This window comes from Propithecus coquereli, unplaced genomic scaffold (assembly GCF_000956105.1).
Source record: "Propithecus coquereli isolate 6110/MARCELLA unplaced genomic scaffold, Pcoq_1.0 Scaffold618, whole genome shotgun sequence".
Taxonomy (NCBI): Eukaryota; Metazoa; Chordata; class Mammalia; order Primates; family Indriidae; genus Propithecus; species Propithecus coquereli.
The window spans coordinates 336,820-355,846 of NW_012152152.1; the positions used below are offsets into that span (position 1 = coordinate 336,820).

A 19,027-nucleotide genomic window follows, 5' to 3' on the forward strand; every position below is an offset into this window, starting at 1 on the left:
AAAGATGCTTATAAAAGCATAATATCTGACTTGATTATGGTCACAAGTCAATTGAATAGACAGAGTATTCACAAATTATAATTTGAAGAACAATATAGAATTCAAAAAAAAAACAAGAAAAATACTAAAAGGTGGCAAAATGATATGTCTAAATACTTTTGAGTAAGTGATCAGTGAATACAATGGAAAATAAAAAGTTTTGGTTCCAGAGTGAAGGTAATCACCATGGACTGAAGAGTTTGGAAAAGCTTTTTTGGAGAAGCTGGGGATTTAGATCTTGAAGGATAGAAACATCTGTATAGGCAAAGAAGACATGGGAAAGTATTTCAAATGGTGTAAGCAAACTTGTGAAGCAAGAATGCATATAACATATGGGTGAGGCAGTAGCTATTTCACTGAAATAGAACATGTGAATAGACAAGCGTGGAGAGATTTCGGAGAAGTATAAAGGGGTAGGATTGTGAACATCTTGATCATCAGGTGGGAGATAAGACTTTCTTTTGTAGGCAGAGTTGGAGGGATTGTGTGGGGTGTTTTAAGATAATTAACCTATCAACTGAAATAAGATGAATGGGAGAAACCTAAATATTGGGTAAGTCTATCACTCTCCATTTCACTCTTTCTCTCTGAAAATGTTAGAAAAAAACAAAAACACACAAAAAAAGAACCACATTTCTGAGGCTCTCTTGTAGTGGATATGAATTAAGTTCCATCAATAATGTACACTTGAGGGAGAATGAAACATGAAATTTAGGCACATACAATTTTCCCGCAGATTCTGGCTATTGATTTCATTACCAGTGTTGAAATTTTACTACAGCAGTTTCCAGGAATTTCCAGCTTCCTATAGGTAAACCACAGTGGTCATATTTGTTGCCTCTTGCTATGACTTCCTGATCCTCAAAATGTAATATGGGAGTGAGGGGAAACTTCCCCTTCATCCCTGGAAGTTTCACTGAAAGATCAACTGGCAATTAGGCAGAGTAACAAGAAAAAGAGATTTATTGACCGCGATCATGGGGAGAATCACAGAATGATTACCCAGTATCACTGTGAGGTCTAGAAATTTATATACCCTCACTTTAGAGGGGAGGGAAAGATGAGGAATATAGGCAATTCAGTTTAGGGGCAATAAATGGTTGCTAGGGAGGATAGATAGATACTTGGGAGAATGAATGGATGGGGGCAGGGCAAATAGATTGACTTGTAAATGATTCTCTAAATTAACTTGAAAGACAGGTATTACATTTAAAATGATTTGAGCCGTGTCTCGTTGCATTATTGATCTTCTTTCCTTTAATATATTGAGGTAACAGGGAGGGGAAGGGAAGTCAATGTTCTTTCTGAAGGGTCCATCTGGTTTTATGCAGGTAGAGGGAAAGCCCCTTCCAAGGCCTGTTGATCTCTAAGAGCCTTTAATTCAAAATATTCTTTATACCAAGGAGTCATAATTTGGGGTGAAATTTACTGAGCTCCTTAAGTAATTTCAGGTGCTTTTTCCCCAATCTCTTTCCACTGTTCAGAGGTTGGTAGTAAGGTGACAGTGACTGCAGGTAAACCTAATTCCAGATGTGGCCTCAGGGTAGCAGTCCCACTATTGGGTTAATTCTTTACTGGTCAAAGGTCCAGCCTAGCACCTGTTCCTAGAAACTGCATTAAATCCTTTTTTAAAAAAGTATATTTTATTTCTGGCAGTGGTGAAATATTTGTACTGGAAGTGATGTGTTGAAATATAAATCTAAAACGTGTCACTGTTTTGAGGTCAGGAGTAGTAGCAAGGAAGCAGATATTATGAGTTGGACAGTTATGACTTTTGTGTATTATAGCAAGTGTTTGGTGAAGTAACTGCTCATGACAATGTGAAAGGCAGACCACTGGGGCTGTAGGTCAGAAGGATGAGGTTAAAAAGAACATGTTAAGGTGTGTTATCTGTTTCTGGCTGCTCTTGGCAATGTTTTACAACAAAGATAAATTTAAAGAGTTCAAAAATACAGTTAGAAGGAATAAATTCCAGCATTCAAAAGTACAGTAGAGTTTGATAATTTATTATAGAAAAGAAAAGATTTATAATGTTCCCAACAGAAGGAGAAAATAAGTGTTTGAGGTAGTAGATATGCCAATGTGATACGATGAAACATGTATTCGATCTTCTCATTCTCTGGCATACAACCCCTAAAATCCTTAGACACTCGAAAGTGATCCCTTTTTGTATGTTAATGAATTGACTGATGGCTGACAGTCCCTAGGTAGTTTTAATACGGGGGCGGATCATGGAAAAGACTCTCAGTCTCAGCCCCCAATCCAGAGGGAGAGAAGAGGGGCTGAAGGTTAAGTCAATCTCCAATGACCAAAGGTTTAATCAAACATATCTACACAATAAAGCCTCCATAACAACCCAAAAGGACAGGGTTTGGGGAGCTTCTGGATAGCTGAACACGTGGAGGTTACTAGAGGGTGGCGTGCCCAGGAATGACATGAAACCTCTGTGCCCCTTCTCCCATTCCTCATCTTACATATCTTTTCATCTGTATTTTTATAATATCCTTTATAACAATCCACCAATAAGCATGAATGTTTCCCTGAGTTCTGTGAGCCACTCTAGCAAATAAATCAAACCCAAAGAGGGGGTCTGGGGGCCCAGACTTGTAACTGGTACCTGGGGGAGAGGGTGGAGTCTTGGGAACTAAGCCCTCAAATTGCGAGATCTGATGCTGTCTCTAGTTAAATAGTGTCTGAATAGAATTAGAGGACATCCAGTCATTGTCTAATGCAAAACTGATTGCTTGCTTGGTAGTGGGAAGAACCCCATGCACACATACTTAATCACATTTTAATCACAGAAATCTACTGTGTCAATTGTGGTAGTGGTGTGATAGCAGAGGAAGAACACAGTTTGAGTTGGTTTTTACACACACACACACACACACACACACACATACACCCCTAATTATCTTGATCAATACACATTGTATGCAGGTATCACAATATTGCATGTACTCCAAAAATATATACAATTAATATACATCAATAAAAAGTTTGAATAAAATGCAGAAGAGCTCAAGCATAATTTAGCCATTTTCAAGGAGAGTGAAGGAAATAGAGTCTAAAATTCTGGGGAATTATGAGTTGGAAAAGCTAACTGCTTCTGCATAACAGGGTATAAAAAGATTTATCAGAATCTTCTATTAAGTTTCTTAGTCTGAGGATGGAAGGCAGCCTTGGAGCCAAAGATCAGATATAGAATGTGTCACTCTTGCCCAAGCTTATTGCTTCAGATCACCTCAAGTTACTCCCATGGAGAAAAAGAATGAAAGACACAGAGCAAGTTGGGGATTGAGTAGTGTGTTCACTGGTACAAGAACACAACTGGAAGCAAATAAACCAATTCCTAATAAGTTTTGGAGACATTATTAGCCAAATGAATCTCTGCATTGGCAGTCCTTGAGGCAATTTTCAAGCACCAAACCTGCATTATCAGATGTATGATATCAGCACTGCTCAATCCCAAAGATAGTTTACTCTTCAGCACCAAATGGAAAGGGACAACAGAGGACAGAGGACAAAGGAGTACCTCCTAGAGAATAGGACCAAGGTCTACCAGGGCAGGAGTCTCTTCATAATACCTGGTCAACAGGATCCATTCATTTCCTTGACCTTTGACTATGGAATATTCCCCTTTCTTTGCTTATCTACATACTTTTTCTACTACATCAGATCCTTGATGCATGAGGAATTATAGCTGGCCTTGGTGGTAAAACAACAACAAAAACTGGTCTGAATCTCCCAGAAAATTTAGAATTTAAGTAGGATGTAGTAATGAGAAAGGGTTTTGTCAGTGAAGGGAAGGGAGGGAAAGTTTCTTTTGCCTAACCTCCCCTCATTCAACCCTCAGTAGCCTAGAGTTCAACATTTGCAGCCACCTGGTGTCACCTTGCAGATAAAGGCAATGCCCTAGGGGATGATAAAGCAGCAAGATGGAAAAAATTCTTGAGTCCTCATGACCTGAGGGCGCAGTCCAACCCTTCTTTGCCTAGACTAATTAGAGAGTCACAAAAAAAAGAAATAACTGCTGTCTTATTTGTGCCAAATTCCAATTCCTTGTTTGTTTTTTTTTCTTGGGGGGGGGGAGGTGGCAGTGGCAATTTAGCATTGACCCTAAAACAACTAATTTGAAGTCTTTCCAAGGTGCCACCCTGAGATTCTTTTCTGGAGTTTCATTCTGTATTCCCTCAAATGTATGGTGTTCTACCCAAACCAACCTGTTCTGTACATTGTCCTTGATGGCATCCTGCACATTCCTCTCTATGGCTCTTACTCATATGGTTCATTTGATTATTCCCTTTGACTCCTCTCCAACTAAAATCTTAACTTGTCTCTTTCCATACAGCAGTCTTCCTTTTGTGTATATAACAGTAAATTTTTTTAAGTGTTCAGCCTATGGAATCAACTTTATCTTTTATTAATAATTTCTAGAAGATCATTACTATGTATGTCTTATCTTTCCAGTTGAGTTAGAAGTTTCAACAAGATAGAAACGGTGTCATATTTTTTATAGCCCTTTGACATTTATGCCTCAGGCTTCAATTATTATTTGGTGATGGATTAATTGCTAAAATACAGTGATATTTATCACTCATCATATTTGATGAATATATAATCCAGTAAATTATCCATGACCAGCTTAACACATCTTTTTAAGGAATTAAATTACTTTTATCCAAAAGTCTTAATACAAATACTTGTCCCAATTCTGTCACAAGGAAAAGAGACTATTCATATTTTTCTATTAATCAAGCTATCGAATGCTGCCCCATACCAGATGCAGCATTATTCTATGTTCAGAAACTTTAAAGTGAGTATGGCTGCTAATATGCCTCTTTTCTATATTTTTATTTTTTTTGCTTTGATAATATTCTGGTAGCTATATAGAATACAGTTTCTAATAATCATAAAATTGTTTATCTTTCATGAACTTTTCACCCAACTATCTTAATTCATTGGTAGCTAGATAGTTTACAAAACAAAAATATCATATTGTGTTTACAAACTCATTTCAGGTATTAAAATATATTTTTCCAAAGAGTGCAGATATTTGTACTTGAAAAAGAACATTAATTACTTCTTATTCACAGACCAAAAGAAATAACAGCTATACCATGCAATGGATTTTCTACCTTGTATTTGACCATTAATCTTGATCTGACTTCCAGACATTTTTCTGTAATGCCAGTGGTTTCTACTTATGCCCACAATATCAAAACAGAATGATATTGCCTAGATAGCATACATTTTTATGTGTTGGTTTTACACTAACTCTTCCATTGCTCCATACTTCCTTTCCTTGGAAATATATCCAGCCTACCCTAAGATTTTTCTTAAGAATAAAAGAAAAAATATTATGAGCTCAGACTTTTCTCCTGCTGCTTGAAATACATTTTAATCAATGTTCATTTCCCCTGCTAAATCAATCTAGTAATCTATTTTCCTCTTAGGGAGACTAGCTAATACAGTATTGTTTTGCTCTCGTTTATTTTCCAGCAGCCAATAATTTATTTGGATTCCCTTTTAAGTTAAAATAATAATACTAAATAATGGGCATTTGTCCTTTTGATTAGCAACAGTGATCCTTTTTGAAGTTTCAGCATGACTTTTGAAATGGCAAGTGTTGCTCAGGTTTGCTCATCTCCAGCATTCCAGTGGGGTCTATGGCATGACCAGTAGCCTTGGAATTATGCTCATGTAAATGGCTTATAGAACTGAATGCATTTTCGTAGAAAAAGAAAATAGAATGGCATAACTATGTATTAATAATTTGACCCATATAAGATCATATGTTGCCAATGCAATCTAGTGCCTAGCATGACCCGAGTTTAATTTATGATATACCTACCCTTCTGTTCTACACTACAGGCTCCACTTAATTATTTTGTGTCTAAACATTTACTTTTACAAACTCGGGGAGGGGGAAGGGAGGAGGAGGGGACGGGTATATGCATACACAATGAGTGCAATGCACACCATCCGAGGGATGGACGCACTTGAAACTCTGACTTGGTGGGGGGAGGGGGACAAGGGCAACATACGTAACCTAAACATCTGTACCGCCATAATATGCTGAAATAAGAAAAAAATACTCATAAAAAAATTTAAAAATTGCCTGAAAGAAAAACCTCTGTATGATGATTAACTTTTATATTTTTATATTAAAAGGGATAATTCAATTAACTTAATTCTTTTTCGCTTGTCAGCAACACAATGTACTTAAATTCTTGATAAACAAAGATGGATTAGAGCCCTTGTTCTCGAAATGCTCAGTCTGGTCAGGAAGCAAGTGTATAAAGAAATAAATTTCACTCAGTTATATGTACTGAAAGAAAAATCCATGAGGACATGATAGCTGTGATAAGTGATTCATAGTACTCACAAAATGTTTGCTCAAACCAAAGTCCCCAAGTGAATTCTCAAACTACACCTTTTATGCCCTATGTGAATGAAATGGTTCAGTATCTGTAATAAAGAGCATTTTACACCACCGGAAAAGTTAGAAAATGTATTAGTTTGTTAAGTGCTTGTAAGTGTTAAGGTGAGAGGTACTAGGTGCAAAACATTTAGCTTCAGCTTGGTGTTAGCTCTCCTAAATTATTTTTAATCATCTGGGAAATAAAACCCTGAGATCAATTTTCTGTAAGAAGTACAAACAACTTGATTTTACTTCCCTTAGTAGATATAGTTTTGCAATGTTTTAAAGCATTGTTAATTGATCTCAGCAGGATCATGCTTCATCTATTTGTCTGAATAATCATGCGATTCTGTAGTCATGGTGTCCGTTATCCCTTTTTTAGATTTTCCATTCCAATTTTCAATGTCAGGTTTTTTTCCTGATAATTTGCTAAACATCTTATTTTTCACAACTACCCGTGTGCTCCCAATGAATTGAGGATTTGTTTTTCAGAGCTGAGGTTGATTTAATGTTTATTAGTATAAATCACTCTTGGTTTTCTAAATTGCTTGATAGAGTTTTATTTTAATTTATCCAAGGAAACCATGACAAAACCTCTTCCTCCTATGGTCCTTTATATATACTGTCTTTCAAATGGCATTTTATACTTTTTTCATTTTCTTTTTTTTAACTGTCTGAATTTTGTTAGGCTGCAGTTCATAAAAGATACCTTTTGATAATCACTGTGTTCAAGATTGTGCTTGATATATGATACCAATCATAGATGAAAAATGAATTAATCAATGACACCTACAGGAAAGTTTTGTGAATTGGTTATACAAATTTTCTATCAAAAGTTAAGGTTAGACCTTAAATTTCATTTATGACTTAGAGAAGAGTAATGGAATTTTATCCTTTACTAAATTCCTATTTTTTAATCAATTTTTAAGACATCAAGAATGATCTAACATAGTTAATTAGCATTTAATGAAGATTTGATAAATATGACCCTGCCTCTAGTAGACCATAACATTATCACAGATAATTTTGATGTCTCAAATGCAAAATTGATTATAATAATTATAAAGCTGCAATTTATTGAGCTAATAGTAATACTTGGCACATATTGAGTGCTTGAACAGAATGCAAACGACTTACATATATTGTTTTATATAATCATATCAATAGCCTTATAAAGTTGGTATTCACATATTAAAATAATATGCATACATCAGTTTGATTACTAATATTTTTAAAAAATTAATTTTGATAATCTTTTTGAACACAGTTTTTCCCATTTAAGATTGAATTATTATTAAATTAGTAAACTCATACAGCATAAATCATTCATGCTTGTGAAAATCTCTGCTCATGGTACATTTAGAATGGATTTCAATTATTTACTCTCATGTATTCCCTTCTGAAGAGCTTATAGCACCCTACCACCAAACATTTAATGATGGATACAGTTCCCCTTTATATTCGTGAGCCTATTAAAAGGATATATATTCACTACATGAACCTGTCTATGATCAACCCTTTTGAAATATATATTTTTTCAATTCAGTTTCTACCCTACCACATCCATAAAGCCTGTATTTATAGTATGGTCAAATCTAATAACTATTATAGACTTTGATATCTGTGCTTTTCTATTTTGAAGAATAGTTTTAAATACTAATTTGTTCTTTTTAAAAAAATCTAACTAATTTAGCATCCTATTTCAGATCACAATTTAAGCCTTACTTTATCAGGAAATCCTTTCCAGACCTCCTTTTATTCAAGACTTACTAAGTTTTCTCCATTTTATGTTTTATCATAACTTGTATATTTCCTTTGTACCACCTACCACATTATAACTAATATTCTGTAATCACTTGTTTATTACTTGTGGTCGCCACTAAGTTATAAATGCCATGAGAGCCGGTCTATGTCTGTCTTTTGCAAGATTCTATCCCCAGAGCATTGCTAATGATAGACACTTAAAAAAACATTTCTGGAATGAACATCTGCTTTTCCTAGTTAGCAATATATAATTGTGAAATAATCTAAGGCTTTTAAGTTAGGAAACCTAGGCTTGAACCACAAATCTACTATTTATTAATTACTTAATCTACCTAAGACTCAGTTTCCCTTTCTATACAATGGGGGAAATCATATATGATATTGAGTATTTTAAGAGATATAAGAGAAAAATGAATGCCTAGGTGCCTAGAACAGCCTAAATCTCAAAGCTGATACTCAACAATGAAGGTTAACTTTCTCAAATTGTTAAATCAAAAAGCAAGGGAAGCAATATTATGCTGATGGTACACATCATAGAGCAATGTTAATGGTAACCCTTAAAAACTTCTGATGATTAAAGTAGTGTCCCTTATCAAGTAATTTATTTGTATATCTTCATTTAACTGATATAGACTAGTGTTGCTAAACTCTATAATCTATAATACAATTGGATTTTAAAAAATTATCTTGAATGTTTTCCAAGGAATTACTTTGATATATCAAAAATCACCTATACTTTAGAATGGTCTGTGGTGCCAAAATGCTTTCATATTATTAATACTTGCTGATAATTTCAATATCTGTGAGAGGAGAGAATAAATAAAATGTATATCTTCCCATCCAAAACCAAGTGAACTTTAATTTGACTAAATCATTTGCTATGGATAGAGCAGTGTACTTAACACAGGGGGCCTCTGACATTTTCAGAGATGTGTTTTTAGTGCGCAAATCTTCAGACTCATTTTCTAGTCATCTTCTCAATTTAGCAGACTGCTCACTTTAAATATTAAATATTTATTTTATTTACAAGAGTGATCTCATGTCATAGATGCCAAGATCAGAACTGAAATAGGCTGCAGTAATTTTTTAAAATTTATTTTTGCATTTTTAAAAATTTAATCAGGGCTCAACCAAACTAACGGTGAAAATTATTTTAAAGTGCTACCTCTCCCACCCCAATCCCTGTATTATGGAATATAAGATGACAATTTGTCCAGTTCTATAATTGTTTTATTTTACTCAAACTTGTCAATTAATATATTAATGTCATCTGCTGGTGAAAGAAGATAAATGAAAGAAGAGGAAAACAACTCTGCTGTTAGATGTAATTATTTGCGTGAGAAACACACTGAGGTAACGAGCACAATGTGACTATCTTGCATGTACCTCTGATGAATTACCCAAACATTCTTCATTTTATTGTTTAAATCTCTATTTTCCTTAAGAATGATGTTATAATTTTTAAGTAAAATCACTACCTATAATACACACTTAAAACATATATTAACAATTAGTTTATATTTTGCTTTACTGAATATGGCTGGATATTTCATTTTCCCTGAAATTCAGACTCTTGACTGCTGCCTAAAAATTAGTCTAACCTAGATATTTTTAAAAATCATTTTTATAATGAAAAGTTAATGCAATTAAAATATTTAAATATGCAGCACTATTTATTTTTTTAAAAAATCAAGACTAATAATTGAATTTTCAAACAGATTATAGTATTTTTTGATAGTGGGTTATATAATTCTTCAGTTAATAATACATCCTTCTTGGCTTTACCTCTTAAAATAAAATGGACAAAGACAGCTTAGAAAGAAGTCCCAAATTAAAGGGTTGAGAGAAGACAAAAAATGGAATCCATGAGCAATGGTTATAGAATCAGGATCTATTAAACACGAATGTGAAAGGTCTTAACTGTTTTCATGGGTTACTCAGTCAACAGAGGATGATGGGTAGATGTTCTCATTAATGAAGGTGATAAACAAGGGAAAACAACACTAGAAATTTCCTGGCTGGGCGCAGTGGCTCACGCCTGTAATCCTAGCTCTCTGGGAGGCCGAGGCGGGCAGATTGTTTGAGCTCAGGAGCTCGGGACCAGCCTGAGCAAGAGCGAGACCCCGTCTCTACCAAAAATAGAAAGAAATTAATCGGACGGCTAAAAAAATATATAGAAAAAATTAGCCAGGCATGGTGGTGCATGCCTGTAGTCCCAGCTACTCGGGAGGCTGAGGCAGAAGGATTGCTTGAGCCCAGGAGTTTGAGGTTGCTGTGAGCTAGGATGACGCCACGGCACTCACTGTAGCCCGGGCAAAAGAGTGAGACTCTGTCTCAAAAAAAAAAAAAAAAAAAGAAATTTCCTGAAGGTGAGCACCAGATATGTTTTAAAATTATATTCTTTGCGTTTCATTTTCAAATGGCCTAAATTTTTATCAGTATATGGGTTAAAAATAATTGAGCCATAAGGCAGGAGATTAGATAATCTATTAAGAGTCCATCCAATGTTATTATTCATTCACTACTTCACCTGATATATTTTCCATTTATGTTTTAGGTACTTTGTTCTAGGAAACGTTTATTTGTTCACTTAAACCAAAGTTTAATTTGAATATAACAACTATTTAGAGCCTTTTTCTCCTTTATGCACTCACATAACTGCTTCCTGTGAAATAATCTGGAAACTATTTTTCTCCTAGATATAAAACCTTATGATAATTGAAGTCCTGACCTTAATTATTTTTTAGAGGGTGGAAAGGAGAGGAGTGGATTGATTCTAAGGCCAAAGTGGTAGTTTCATTAAAAGTGTTTCCTTTGTTATTACTATATTCAAGGGATTGATTCTTATTCATTTTATCAAAACTTATTAACCTCACCATCTCTTGCAGCAAATATTTCATCTATTAATCAAATTAATTTTTCCAAAAATTAGGTATTTCAAAATAAACTTCTGTTCGCTTCAAAGCATTTTTTAAAAAAATTGTTTAAAATTCACAGACAATGAATTTGTGTTGTTTTACTGAAAATGCACAATCAGCTTATGTCTTAGGGAAACAGTAAAGTGAAATACTAAAATAGAAATAATTAACCTTCATTATTTACATTTAAAATATTTTATAAATTTAAGTTTATTATGTATTATTAAGGAAATTGCCTACTATTTATTTAAAACATTTGCATTTAGTAATTATTAGTCAAGTTCTTTACTTTTCTAGATTTGAGAAACCTAAAACTGTTTTAAATTCAAAGTAAATATTTTAACTTTAAAACATATCACAAGTTTTATGGATGTCCTGACCTCTATACATTTTCCTCTGTTAAACTGACATCATATTTGAAATTAATCTGTGATTTTTTTACTTGCATTAGAAAGTTCATACAGCAAAATTAATGTAAGTTTTAAAAACACAAAATTACTATAATGTCATTATAGATAAAAAGATAAAAATTTCAACTCTGTATACAATTCTTATGCATAAGTGCACTTTGTTTTTGTAAATCTGCAGCTACATATTATGAACCATTTTGTATTTAATGTTTTTACTTAATATTGCCATTATATTTAACATCATATTATATTTTAAATCATTTATAATTATTTGATTTAATATAATGATACCGTATGGAACTTATTAATTGCACAAATGAGATAAATATCAAGGCAAAATGGGAACATATTTTTGCATCGCAAAGTCACTTTTAAGTTATTATTTTGTAAAAATAGTAGTTTTATACTCGTAACCAGCTTCCCTTAATATAACTACTTATGTAGCCACAATAAAATTGTCAAAACTGGGAAATTAACATTTGTACAATATTATTAACTAAACTGTATGTTTATTCAAATTGGAATACATTTTATCTCATTAATTTATTACTATTTGTGTTTTCACTTATTATTATTTCATAGTATAAAGGTAATATAATAAAAGAATATAATAGAAAACTTAGAAAACAACATAATGAAAAATAACTTATCCCTTATGTCTTTATTCTGTAAATTCTACTATTTTTATATATTTTTTCACTTAAAGTAAAATTGAATTTTTTTCTGAATTGATTATTATTGTAAAAAATCTCTTACATTACTATACTTGTTTACCTTTAAGCATAAACTAATAGAATAACAGGGTGATAGGTAAAATATTCTGATACATAAGGCATTTTCCAGGTATTTTGCATATTGATCCAATTAAAATGTCACAACTATAGTGCTTAGTTTATTATTATAACTCTTTTTATTTCAGAATATTATGGGGGTACAAACATTTGGTTACATATAATGTCTTTACCTCGCCTAATATAATTCCTATTATACATTCAAGGTTAATAACAAATAATAGAGCTAGAATTATAGCTCAATCTCTCTAACTTCAAAATCTCCTCCATTTTCTGCTGCACTATATTTTTCTCATTTGAATGAAAAAAGTTTCCACCCTGAATGTGTATTTTATCAGATGAATGTTCATGGTTTAAGGCTGAGTAGAAACATTAAAATACTGGAGATCATATGAATGAAAATGAATTTGTTTATTATTATGTTATTAGCATATAACTTTAAATAAGCCACATAGGTGGTTTTAAGCTCAGTTTTATTTATCTGTAAGATATGAGTAATATTAATTTCAAAACTTACTCTAAGACTAAGTAATACAAAATATCTAAAATTTTCCAGTACAAATAATAGTAAAATTTCTCGTACTTCACTGTCACACGAATTGAAGTAGAAGACATTTCTTTTTTTGTAACTCTTCTCCAAAGAAATATGGATATCTATATCTACATATAAATTTATGAATCTAAAACAATAAAGTATGTATCAAAATAACTGTAAATTCTCGTTTTTCTCCTCTTCTGTAGAATTGCAGAGTAGCTCTTGTGGAAACCCAGGAGTTCCACCCAAAGGTGTATTATATGGTACGAGATTCGAAGTTGGGGACAAGATCCGCTACAGCTGTGTTACTGGATATATCCTTGATGGCCACCCTCAACTCACCTGCATAGCCAATTCAGTTAATACAGCCTCATGGGATTTTCCTGTTCCCATTTGTAGAGGTAAAAAAAATATATATATATTTTATACTGATAGAATATTTGTTTGACACAATGAAAATATTTAAAAAATAAGAGTTCTAATTAGCCAGTACATTTGAAAAATGTTTGGTGCTTGCTTCTACAGACTCTCAAGTGTGCATGTGTGTGTGTGTGTGTGTGTGTGTGTGTGTGTGTATCATATACTATATAACAAATATATATATAGATAGATAGATATGTATCTCATACACTATATGACAAGTATAGGAAAATATTAAATGCTTTTTAAGACAAGAATACTTGTGAAATGAAACAGTGATTTATATCTCTAGATTTATATACATATTTATGCATACACATACCTTTATGTGTGTTCATATTTATATTAGAAAAACATCTAGAGCTTATGATATTTAGAAATTTAATTAGGTTGTTGAAGTCATTATTTCGCTTTTATTGAGAAATGTTGACAGGATAATTAATTTTTTAAAGATTTGTGATAGAGTAGAGCATGAAGATTTATAAAATTAATGCTGTATTGTTTGTTATTAATACTGTAAAGGCTATTTGTATTATAGGGAAAATAAATAATATAATAATGTGGAAAAAGTTGAAAGAACAGAGGCAAGAAAATAGAACATATTCAACATTAGCGAAATACATAGATGGATCTTGTCTATAGAAATTCTGAAGACCAACACTTATTATTTCAATTCTTAACACTACCTGGGAATTAATCTCTCTTCCTCTCCATCTCAGTTCAAATGATAACCTTTGGAGTCAGAAAGACCCTATTCTAAACACTGATTCTTTCTCTTACTAGCTAGAGCCTTTGAGCAAAAATTGAATAATTTTATAAACTATTTCTTTAGCTACAGCAGGATGAAGTGATAGGCAGAAATACCAAAATCACAACACTGTTAGAGTTTGATGAAATAGTATACATATAGATGTCAGGTACAAACCAAGTAATTACTTATGTTAGCTCTATCATCCCACTTTTCCTTAGTACCTATTACCATCTCCTCCGTAAAGAAATGATATACAGTCAACAAAGACTAATTTAAAATGGATACTATCAAGTACCCTTCTATCCAAATCTAATCCTAAAACCAACACTTCTATTGCTTTGTTGATGTTGCCCTTTTTGTTTCAGGGTTAGACTCTGCTTCCAGAATATATGCCCTACGCCCCTACTCATTCACAGGTCCCTGCAGGCCTATTTCCTTTGACTTCCATTCTAACTTCTATCATATTTTTATCTATGAAAAAAGTGACACCCAGTGTTTTTGGACATGCTGCCTGGTTAACTTCTGTCTGCCAAGCTCATCTTTTTTTCTCCTGAGCAATAATTAATACTAATGAGTAAATTTACTCATTCAAATGTATTTATTAAGGGCTTACTCTGTACAAAGCATTATTTCATGTGCTGAGGATTAAAAGATTGATTAAGAAACAATTTTTGCCTTTGAGAACCTGTAGTCTAGTGGAACAGATCGTAATGTAATCAAGTAATTATTAAATACAGGAACAGAAAGACAAATCTTTCTCACTCATATGTGGGAGCTATATATTAAAAATAATGTGTGATAATTGCTTTAATAGCAGACTCGCTAGAGTATGCTAGGAATCTTGATAAGAAAGGTATTAATATCTCCCATTGAGTGGAAGGAAGTTCAGCCAGGGACAATGCTTTAAGAAAAGATTTCACAGAGGATTGCTAAAAATACAAATTATATAGAGCAAGAACATTTTGAATGAGGCAATAATTCATGTAGAAAGTACAAATTTTCCTTTCCTGTCTCAAAAGTAGTTCTCATGTGTTACTAATATTCACTGGCTAAAGGTAGAGTCTAAGTCATACTTCATAGAGCATATGATCTAATTTTCTAAGGCGTAATTTGTCTCCCACTAACCAATTTTTCATTAAAACTTAAAGAATAGAGGACTAGTGTATTTTCAATGTGTATGGTTGTCATTCATTTCAAAAGAAAGGATGGGAGACTGCTCAGCCCATGCCTTCCCTCTTCTGCTTTTTGCCACTCGATGGCATACTGATTCTTTAATTTATAACTTTGCAGGGGGCTGATAACTCTGTAATGATTTGCTTATTGCTTCCCCCAAGTAGAATCTCTCCTTGATGAAACCTTTGCTTTTAGAGAGTTCTTTTGATGCTTCCTGACAATGATAGTTTAATTAAAAAAAAAAATGCCACATCAACCTAGAGGATATGGTGTACGAGTTTTTGTGTTTGTTCTCAGGAGGGATGAATTTTATCAACACCATCTGCTAGTATTTGTAAAAAAGCAACTAGCTGCCGGGCTAAGCAATGTCTTATAAAAAGTAAATCCTAATTCCTGTGCTCAAATTCTGGAATAAAAATAACTGGAGCATACGTCTTACCTGTACCCTCTCCTTTGACAGACATTTTCACGACATTTATTCCCACTGAGCTTTGATGTACCCTCAGAGTCCTTCTTAACCCAGTGCTCACAGCATTCCTTACTAATTAAGAGCTGTTGGCAGACAAGGTGAAATGATTATGCTATTCCTAGATTTAGCATTCAAAAATTCATAATTATTATTCTATATTCAGAATGGCATTTTGATATATGCACCCCATGGCGAACTAATAAAAGTGCATGTAAAAGAGACACATGAATTTATAGTGTTATAACGAACCGAATTAACCTGGTTGCACATACAAAAAAACAATTAAACAATTCGATGGAAGAGTTAACATATTAAGATTTAAGGAGTGAGTCAGTCATAGAAAATATAAGGTTGTGTTAGGGATGTATACATTTTAATTTAACAAGAGAAAATTTTAAAAGGGTGCTTATATTTTCTTGATGATTTGAATATAGTTATAGATAAAGGAAAGATCTTGGAATTCATATGAGGGTTCAGGGAAAGCACAGATCAGTGAAGGGATGTGATGCTGTAAAATGTTGATGTAGTTTACTTTGATTTGACAGGTGAGATCTTTTGGGAGAAGGCTTGGATGGCAGTGATGTAGATGTCATATAGTAAATTGGTGCTGTGTGACCTAAACCAAGTATTTGACTGCAAAAAGGCTAATGAGAGAGCTGTTGCCTTTCACAATGCAAAACAAATCTTCCAAGTTTTATTCTTGAAAGTAAGACTGCCTTCCACTACAATATGGTAGAGAAAATGACTGATGAAAAAAGAATAGCAGCTTGTTTTGTCACCACATAACATTATTCTCATTCTAGAAACTTTGGTCAACAATTTTCTGGATCAAAGTGTAATGCTGAAACATGGAATTGAGTTAAGCAATAAAAGACAATAGTTAGTAAAGGTGAAATAAGAGGGACGATTTAACCAAATATTTTTTATAGTTTTTATACCAAAAGCCCTCAAAGATGTAGTGACTCAGCTAATGGGAAGATGTTTATTTTTAGCTACATTTTTATAGCTATAATTTGTAGTTCGGTTTTTTAAAAGTTTGAAAAAGAAAAAAAAAAAAACGAAACTTTGTAAACTGCCTTCTCCTTTTTCCTTAAACCCACTCCCAAAGAAGAGAATGTGTTAATGTAACTCCTTGAATCAAAAAGAGAACAATGCCGTGGTAAGCTGTTTTTCGCCAAGCAACAAAGCACTCAAAGGCACTGTGGATTATCAAAATGTCATGAACTATGCATTAAGAATTCTTTTTGAGAATTGAAGCATTGATAGTTTGATTTAGTTGACTTTCAAACATGTTGCTTTAAAGATTATCTCAGAAAATGTTTTAGCACATACTTCAAGTTTCACCACCACACTTGCCATTATTATCTGAGCAACATCATTTAGGCACATTTTGCTTTTAATTAGCCCTGTCATTTGATGTAGAGATCTAGTCTCTTAATGTGAACAGTTACCTTTGATACTAATGTGCATGCCTCTTACAGAACAAGCAAGTTAAGCATGAATCATTTGGTAAAGGGGTTATTTTACCACCGTAAAGCCAGCCAACAAAATCCCAGTGATGTCAGGCCACAAGCAAAAAATTACAAATGTCACAGGTCACTTGCTTCTTCATTACTACCTGGAAAATGCAGCTTGTCCAATCAACAATCAGACCGACACTCAATCACTCTCTCATGTACCCTAATCTTGTTTTGAAAGTACATTTGTGTTACAAAATGATGAAAATGTCCTGATTAGATTGTTTTAGTAGTACCCAGCATGATGTCACAAAGGGCACATGATTTTCCTTTAAGGGAATAAGATTTATGAGTCAATTTATCTTCTTCCACATATTACCTGAGCATGTTGTTTCTTATGTCAAAAACTGAGTATTTTTTATGTATCTCAGAATATTGTGAAGATAAAGAGATTAGATTAAGCGACATGATATTTTTTAAATATGTATATAATGCTTACCATATAGTAGGTGCTCAAAACTTGCTAATTGGTTTTAAATATGTAAAAGTAAAATATTTTTAAAAATGATGTAGAAGAAATAGCGATCACATTTTGTTATATGTTTGTTTAGCATACTCAAAATAACTATTAACAGTTAAACATGTGCCTGGGGCTCTGATGTAATGGAGAATATATATATTTTTTAAACAAGATAGTAAAGAACTCTGGAAAGAGTGGACTCTGGAGCAATAAAACCCTTGGTTTGCTTCACATCTCTGTCACTGAACATATATAGAAACTTAATTTAGATATTTAATTTTTCAGATCCCAGTTTTCTCATCTGTATAAATGGGGTAGTCCTATTTACTTTATAGTATTAAGATGAGTATTATATTAGTTAATGTATGTAAAATACTTAATCTATAATATTCAACAAATGGTAATTAATATTTTATTTCTATCATGGTCATGACCAAAACAGGATACACATGCTAAGATTTATCTGTAAAGGTATATTTCTGAATATTATAATAGCATAGAAATATGAGGTATTTGAAAACTGGTAGCATCAGAAAATGAATATATGTAGGTTCTGGGACCATACAGGCAAGGGAATTAATTTTCCTCAGAGTTCTAAGAATTAAGGGGAAATTTAAGCCCCACATTAGCCTAATAAATGTAGCTGGATTCAGCAAGTAATATACATCCTTGGTGAAAATATGTTTCCCAAGGATAACAGCATTTCTGAGTAATCATTTTCTGGAAGTTCTCAAATTTGAAGTATATTCAGTAATTAAGCATAGATATTAAGAACTCACTATACACAAGCCACACTTCTCAGTGTAATGATGGATGAAATAGCTCCAGACTTCATGAAACTCATAGTCTATCTATTGAATATGGGAGATTTGTATTTGAAAGATGATCTAATTGGTGATCATCTGGGTTATTGCCCAGATGTGTGTTCCCTAATTTCATGCAAATAAATAGAGTGGTACTCTTGTCGAAGCAACATATGCTGGCCTTCCATGTCTTTCTTATGTGCAGAGAAGAAAATCAAGCCCTCCTGTTCTTACCATGCAATCGCCTTGTGCTCAGCCGTTGTAGCAGTCAGCCATGCCTTTAACACTCAGCTGACACATTATTTTCCCGATTTTGCATTTGTGAGTTGTATCTTCTTCCTTTCAGAAAGTTATTTACTTTTTCCATCATGTATATAATAGTTGAAACATTTTTGCTGGTTTACTCTATTGTTCAAGTTTTGTGTTCCCTCATTCATCACTCTAATATTCAACTAATCCATTTTCTTTGAAAATAGAGACAGAGTTTGTATATTTTTCAGTATTGTATAAGAATGTATTGCATATTTGGAGGTTTTTTTAATTAATAGAATGATTT

The 19,027-nt window shown here is 33.0% G+C and overlaps 1 protein-coding gene across 1 annotated transcript in view; it reads left to right on the forward strand.

The window, feature by feature from the left end:
* LOC105822494 (CUB and sushi domain-containing protein 3-like) overlaps window positions 1-19,027 on the forward strand; it is a 258,986-nt gene that overhangs the window by 185,017 nt on the left and 54,942 nt on the right. The window contains exon 3 of the mRNA XM_012659474.1: window positions 13,085-13,279. Coding sequence (XP_012514928.1) covers window positions 13,085-13,279 — 195 coding nt within the window. The remainder of the gene's footprint in view (window positions 1-13,084; window positions 13,280-19,027) is intronic.